The sequence below is a fragment of the Trachymyrmex cornetzi genome, unplaced genomic scaffold, assembly GCF_001594075.2.
Source record: "Trachymyrmex cornetzi isolate Tcor2-1 unplaced genomic scaffold, Tcor1.1 scaffold302, whole genome shotgun sequence".
NCBI lineage: Eukaryota > Metazoa > Arthropoda > Insecta > Hymenoptera > Formicidae > Trachymyrmex > Trachymyrmex cornetzi.
In genome coordinates, this window is record NW_017297714.1 from 319,410 (window position 1) to 327,637 (window position 8,228).

Here is an 8,228-nt window from a genome sequence, read left to right on the forward strand (position 1 = left end):
CGACTGTGATTGGTCAATTTCTTACTCTTACTTCTTACTCCGTGTATTGTAGACGGGCCTTTTGAGCACGCTCCATTTGCCTCATCTCAGAGGGTGGTGCAGTTGGGGCATGTTACGCACGCATGCGTAATGTTGAAAACGTACTGTATCGAAAAAAGTATTTCAGATTCATTTATTTTGTATAAAAACGTATTTAATAAATGCGTTTTTGATATAAATATAAAAATATACTATAACATAATACAATAGAATATAATATTAATAAAATAAAATAATAAAATAAAATATAAAATAAAATATAATAAAATAAAAAATAAAATAAATATAATAAAATAAAATTTAATATATTATAATATAATATAAATATATAATATAACTTTTACATTTATTTATTAAAAACGCATTTATATTGTATAAAAACGCTTTTCAAATAATCGAGGTAATACAAAACACCCGAAACGAAACGAAGCACATGTCCGATCCGCTCGAATGCTTTCATATTAGGTTAGGTGACGTGTTCACTTGTCTTAAATCCGTTCGTGTCACTGAACGTTAAGGCACATGAACCCAACTGCTCCAACCGCCATTTTATCTATGATCCAAGTACTCTCTGTGTTAATTTGGAGCATGCGACGCGAACAAACCTTAGATGTATCCAGCACGATCGCTCACTGAGAGCTCAGTGAGCTTTTGTACTTGTTTAGTCTATATTTTTAGATCTAACAAAATATGCCAATCAGATGCAAGAGCTCACTGCACGCTCAGTGAGCACTGAGCAATCGTGCTTGGATGCATCTAATGGCTGCGTTCAACAGTTGAGTGAGCGCTCGCTTTTATTGGTGTATTCTTTTAGATCATCCAATCAGCATTTTAGATTTGGAAGAATACATCAGTAGCAGCGAGCGCTCACTCAACTGTTGAGTCCGCTGAACGCAGCCATTGTCTTTGGGTTTGATTTACATCAAAGTTATAAAGCCTTGTGCTTATGATGTTAAAAATTAGTCCGAGATTTCAGAGAAAGAATTAACAAATCACATTTGAACAATGAGCGCGCTCAAGTTGACAAAGTGGCTAGCCTGCTCGCCGAGCAAATGAGCATAATTGGTTGTTACTTATAGATCCAACCAATCATATTCAATTATTCGGTAAGCATTAGCCCTGTTCAGCAGAACGCAACAGTTTTTTTGCAACTTTTATGATCCTTCGCTGAGATAGGATCATTTCCCTTGATCTGAAAGCATAACCTAATCAGCGCGACGAAAACTTCCAACAGTTGCATAATAAATATTCTGCTGAACGCAGCCATTGCTTTATTTTGAACTCGCGACCAATGCGATGGATCAATTTTTTTTTCATCCGAGATTTTGGACCGATTTCTAGCATAGGCCGGGATTCATAGTCAGATCTTATATTCAAGACCGTCTTAAGTACGGTCTTAAGAAGTCACGAACCAATCAGAGGGCTGCATTAGCGTCTTAAGACATTACTTAAGACGGTCTTGAAATAAGAATCGACTATGAATACCGGCCATAGTGGACACAAGACTTAACATCGACGTTAGGAAACTAACCAATTACAGTCATTCCATTCTTCAGAAGAATAGCTATAATTGGCCAATATATAACTATTGTGGTTATAACTTCGACGTAAATCAAGTCGTGTAAACGTAGTCCGTGTTTCGATGTTTTTAAGAACGCATCTATATTCACTATATTTAGTAGTTAAGTAGTGTGAGGATCGTTAACGTATGTCCTTTGTATTTGCTGCTTTTCGTACTTCCTATTTTCTTTTCTTTTCTCTCTAACGTTTTGTTATGTCTATTTCGATGTTATATGTCTTTTAAAAGTTGCTAATAAAGTTAATAAGCGTAGTACAGCAACGTCAGCAACAGAACAATAGGCCTAAATTCATTCATTTTTCATGATATTCATTCGATATAGGAGCTGAAAAGTGCAAAACAAGAACGAGCGAAAGGAAAAGGCGAGATCGCGGTGGACGCCAGCCACGCGTCTCTGGTGCATATTTTTAAACGCGAAGCTCGTAAATGGTAAGATTTGCTTCTCGTAAACAATCGAATAATCGAAGACACATACGATACGCCGTTATTAACGAGCGTTGCTGGTGGTGCTTACTGCTGCTGCTGTTTCTACAACTACGATCAATTATTTCGTCATTTCTCTTGCCAGTCACTGCATTACGTCATATGCATGGTCGTGTAGTTATCGTAACTCGAAGACGATAAACTCTTTACTCACGAGTGTTGTTCCGTTCGCCTTCGTGTTTCCGCACAAATTTGGAACGATGGGCGATTCCTCGTTGACGGGTAAATGTTTTAAAGTTGCAACTGTACACTGTTGAGAGCTGTTTAGGGAGTTTAGATCAATTTGAGGCGTGGAATATTCGAGAAATTCTTTTTTATTGGCTTAACTATTTATGATTATAATTGTTTATCCCATTACTATATACAATTTGATGTTTTATAGAAAATATTGAGATAATTATAAACAAAGAAGAATGCTATGAGGTAATAGATGAATGTACCGAAGTAGAAACATCTGAAATGGCAAAAGATTCACAGGCACAAGATTCACAGGCACAAGATTCACAGGTACAAGATTCACAGGTACAAGATTCCCAGGTACAAGATTCCCAGGTACAAGATTCCCAGGTACAAGATTCCCAGGTACAAGATTCCCAGGTACAAGATTCCCAGGTACAAGATTCACAGGCAGAGGTTGCAACTTGTCCAAAATCAGATACAACGCAACAAGATCCTGAAACTGACACTGGTAAAATACAGAAAGTTATTCTGAAGTTTTATATGTAGTATATATATATATCTTATAATTAACTTTGAGCTGATTTTGAGCTGTGTCACTTGAGATCAGATGAGTATTTGTTAATTTTCTAAGATTACTTTGGCTGCGTTCTACTTAATGTTTGCAACACTTATGTGCATTATTTAATCCTTGATTAACATTCAATGACAAGAATGAAATAATACTTGGAAGTGTTATAAACATTAAGTGGAATGTGTCCTTTGTGTATCTCCTCTATATTGCAAGGACATGAAAAGTAGAGTCCAATCGAAAATTTTACTGAAACTGAAAACGTATCTAGTTTCGATTGAAACCATATAGCTCTTCTTCATAAATATTAATTTTAATATATATAATTATTGTTTTTCAATAACTAAATTATGATGTTTATGAAGATAAAGTATTTATATTCTTTGGCCAAAATTTACACAATTGAAATTTCAGTTTTCGATTTCAGCCAAAATTTATTGTTTCAATAAATTATGATATTTATGAAGAAAAAGTATACGATATATGGACATGTCTATACATATAGCCTTTAGGATTCCTATTTTTTAATTTTGATTTCTGTTGAAATTGACATTTAGCTGAATGTTTTACTTCAGTTTCGGCAAAAGTTTTGGTCGGACTTTAATAAAAAGTATAATACTTGAAAAATGCTGTTTTTCTCTCTGTACTGTTTTATAAACTATATATGTGATATGGTATTTTGATTATTTAATAGAATACAGGTCAAGAATTACCCAACTATAATCTTTTAAAGAATATGTTCTGAGAGGATTAGTAACTATTTCTAATAATCTTCCAAAGTTAATCATGAACTCATTGAATCCATTCAGTTATATTTTGGAGGATCTATGATGGAGGTTTATTAAACCCACTCAATTATATTCTTTATTACATATGCAAATTTGAAAAATTATTAAAATAAACTTAGTATTCACACATACATATATATATATATATTTTTTTTTAAATACAAATTATGTTATTTTGATTCCTTGAAATTAATTAGTGCTTTCTAGTTAACATAAATGAAATAAGTCTCACAAATACAGCATTAGTAACTATCTTACAGATTTTAGTGTTAGCTTTGGAAGATCAAAAATATTGTAATTTATAATCATAGTTTGAATATTATAACGTTATAATTTAAGAATAAGTGTTTTGTATTTTATATTTTAAGATCAACAAAATATTGATAGCCATAATAAATGTCAAAAGCGTGAATTTGCATAGAAATATAATGTTTCTTGTGCAATATAAAACATTTATCATATTGCAGTTGGCATTAAATCTGAAGATAATATAGATATCACAGATAACACAGATAAATTGGTTCCGGTATTGATGGAATGTGATCAAGAATCAAATAATGATACAACTGATTTTACTGCTGATATTGACTTAGATCAGTTTGATGGACAAAAGGATGTAACAGATGAAGATGTGATGCATCATTTGGATGTGATAGAAAATATTGAATTAGATCCTGAAACTTTTTGTGTGGATCAGTGTATGAAGGAAATTAATCAATCAGAATTGTTTGCAAAAGAAAGTGAAGAACAGGTGGAAGATAAAGATGAAATAACAGTTATTGAAGAAGAATTTATAGAGGTTAAGTGGTATGAAAAGAAGGTACATTAATAAATCTCATTTTTTGCAATTAATATACATATATAAACTAGGGATGCACCAGATCGTAAAATTATCGGATATTCGGATAGAATGTAACGTCGGCTATCCGGTATCCGATTGGATATCCGAGAAGGCAATTTCTTCGAGTCGGATATTCGACCTTTTCTGGATATCCGATCGAACTCCGAGCAAGTGTCTTCTAAACAAAAAAGGCCTATAGCAAAAAAGATTGTAATTTTGCAACAATGTATAAGATAATATAGCATTATGAATATACATATTTATAGAACATTTGTATAAGAAAAAATTAACAATTTAATGATATCAAATTTCAACTGGATATATTCCCGGATACTAATGATATCCAGGTATCTGATTGGATAATAAAAAAGTAGTGGATAATACCGGATACTTTCTGGGTATCCGGTGCATCCCTAACATTAATCTATTAAAATTCGTAAAATAATGTGCATTATTAGTGTACACAAAATATTTTTTTCCAGCTTGCAGAGAAAAACTGTCTTTTAAAAGAAAGATTATCAAAGTTAGCTCGAGTGTTAACAGTTTCCTATCCTTCTTATAATAAATGGCTAGAAAGAATACAGAAAATAGAAGGATCACCTATATGTAAGATAGATCCAATTCGACGTTGTTCATTAAAAAAACCAAATACCAATCGATGGAAATTTCAATGTAAGTACAAAAATATCTTTAAATTTTTTTTTATGTTAACTTTGTTTCGTAAATATGCTCATAGTTTTAAGGAAAGCACACATTACAAAAAAAATTAGTAAATTTGTGCGCTTTTGATAATCATTAATCAATTGCTTATGTGTACCTGTATTCTTTTTAATTTAGGAGTTCACAGTTTGTGTGGTTAGCGTTATTAATATTTACGTCTATTGAAGTATTATAATAAAATAATTTTTCTGCAGGAAATTATATAAATATATAATAAATTTATTTTGAGCTGAGATGTAAATAACATTTTATTTTATTTCTTTATATTTTAATAATATTATAGTGTATATATTTTTTGTATAAAGTAATGAGATATTGTGAAAATAGAAATAATTAGAATTTAATAATTAAATATATCTGTAATATGGTATGTGTGTATAGGCAGAAAAAAAATCATACAGGAGTCTATAAAACCAGATCCAGATTCTCCTGTCGATAATTTCAAATCAACTTGGAATCTTGAACCAATCGGAATAGGATCTGCTACTGCCCCTCATATAACTGAATTTCCATCTTTTGTATTAAAGGCAGTTAAGGTAAAATTTATTACAAAAAGTTTATTCGTTTTTTTTTAAATATAGTTTTCATATATGAAATAAAACGGATACAAACTTTTTGATTAATCTATATTTTTTATATGAACTCAATTTATATTTATTCATAAAATATATACAAGATTTAGCTTTTGAAACATATACGCATGAACTCGTGAATATCTTTTATCTTGTAAAAACTGAATGAAATCTGATAATTATGAACAATTATAATAATTATGAACACCAGATATATGTGTACAAAAGACAAAGTAATTCTATGTTTTAAATCTACTTAACATACTGTGAAAAATTGGAAAAAAAGGATATTTACTTATTTTAAAAGAACTTTCTTTAACTAATAGTCGTATATAGTAAAACTTATGCATTATAACAAAATATATTTCGAAGGTGATACATTGACTTTGTATTATATACTATAAAAATATATAATACAGATAGTCTTCCATATATGAATAAGAAAGGAAAGCCTTTGGAAATCTACTTGTGTATGCAGTGATGATTGCAATCAATAAGAGCATGATAACATCAACAAGAACAGTAAATGAGAAAAAATATATAGGCGTATGACTAATTGTACATATATGCATATAAATATATGCATAAAATAAGAATAGAGAGAAAGAAAAAGAGCATCTGTAAATTTAATTTGCACGATGCTATATAGATGCAGTATAATAAATGCACTTGAAATTTCCATCACAATTCCATTTCCAAGATAACTAATATTCTTTCAATAAACAAAATATAAAAATATAAAAAAATATTTATAAATGTAAAAATGTAAAAATCTGCAATGTACAATATTTATCCCACATATTATTATATATCAAAAAAGTCAATATAAAATAAATATATGCCACTTGATACTTATATTACACTATTGTGAAATGGAAAGATGGATAAGAATTTATTTTACAAGAAAAGAGAAAGAAAAATGCAACTATTGATACATATAAAGTTTTACAAAAAAGTGTTTAAGACAAAGTAGTAGTGTTCAAAAAGATCTATTTACTGATCTTATTAGAGCTGCGGTCCACTTGCTTCTTCCAAATGCTCTAAACGTTATGCTCCAAATGTTACGCTCCGATTGGTCCATTACTATTTCAAATGCTACAATTGCTACGTGAACGCTCCAGCCAACCCACCTCCCGAGGTGAGGCAGTTGAAGCGAAGTGGGAGCAAAAACAATGACGTATTGATGACATAATCAGAGTTGCTGGGAGCGTTCCGAAGCATCAAATGGATCAGTCATATCAGTGCTACAAATGCTCTGTAGCGTTTGAAGCGCTAAGAGGACCACAGTCTAGTTTGATCTTTGGTAGCGTCGCCAAGGTCACATCGATTTTTTTAAATGGAACACCCTACTTTTGACTCCAGAATCTAATAGCTGGTGTCTTTCCAAAACGCTATAAGAAAATATTTTTTCATTAAATACTTTTTGAGTTGTGATGCTTGAAAGTTATAGTATCGCTAGCATTAGCATTACGCAAAATGTCCGACTGACGGCTAAAACCTCTTGAATGTTGGTCATGTCCTGGATAACATTTGTCGAGATTAGAGCCATTGGAGGTTGTACCTCTTATTTTCATTTTTACGTAAAAATGAATTTTTAGTGTAAAAATGAAAAGAAGAATAATCTTTAATGGATCTTGCCTCTCGATCTTGACAAATTATCCAGGATATGATCCTGAACAACATTTAAGAGGTTTTAGCCGTCGGTTGGACACTTTGCGTAATGCTGGCGGTACTGTAACTTTTGAGCCTGATAACTCGAAAAGTACTCAATGAAAAATAACTTTATTATGTTTTGTAGTGTTTTGGAAAGCTCTCGGCATCGGCTATTAGATGGAATTAAAGATTGAATGTTTCATTAAAAAAAATCGACGTGACCTTGACCTAATCTTGGCGACATCATCTAAGGTCAAACTGATAAAATCAGTAAATAAATCTTTTTAAATCCTACAAGTTTTGTCTAAACACTTTTATGATTGGACCTTATCCTGCGAAGATAAAAGGGTGGTACGGGTGGTTTGAAACCGTATATGTATACACACACAAACACACAAAATATCTACTATGTAAATGATATATTTGATTAAAAGCTAAATCTATATATACATATACTATATATAGATATGCGAATTTATTTATAAAGTAAACTTTTGTAATAGATAAATTAATAATAACGCATACATGCGTGCTTGCGTCTGTACAGTGGGTGATCAAATTAGAATCATAGTTCGAAAAATAGGGTTTTTTTTAAATTTATGTAGAAATATAATCAAAGAGAGAAGATAATGTATATATGATAATTTTCAGGGAATGGAAGTAACTCGTTACTTGTAACGAAGTTACAGTTACAAGTTACTTTTTTAGTAACTTTACTAGTAACTGCGTTACTTTTTTTCTTTGGTAACTGTAACGGTAACGAAGTTACATTTTTTTGGTAACGGTAACGAATTTTACAGTTACG

General features: G+C 31.1%; 1 protein-coding gene across 4 annotated transcripts in view; it reads left to right on the forward strand.

Annotated features, from left to right (window-relative positions):
* The first annotated feature begins 1,726 nt into the window (after positions 1-1,726).
* LOC108762494 (uncharacterized) overlaps positions 1,727-8,228 on the forward strand; it is a 13,711-nt gene continuing 7,209 nt past the window's right edge. The window contains exons 1-6 of one of the 4 annotated variants that reach the window (XM_018509516.1): positions 1,727-2,323; positions 2,484-2,638; positions 2,699-2,789; positions 4,105-4,457; positions 4,961-5,150; positions 5,580-5,734. In XM_018509516.1, the coding sequence (XP_018365018.1) occupies positions 2,302-2,323; positions 2,484-2,638; positions 2,699-2,789; positions 4,105-4,457; positions 4,961-5,150; positions 5,580-5,734 (966 nt within the window). In that variant the 5' untranslated portion in view covers positions 1,727-2,301. Of the gene's footprint in view, positions 2,324-2,483; positions 2,790-4,104; positions 4,458-4,960; positions 5,151-5,579; positions 5,735-8,228 lie in introns of all 4 variants that reach the window. The other 3 variants (XM_018509515.1, XM_018509514.1, XM_018509513.1) reach the window with 3 other exon arrangements.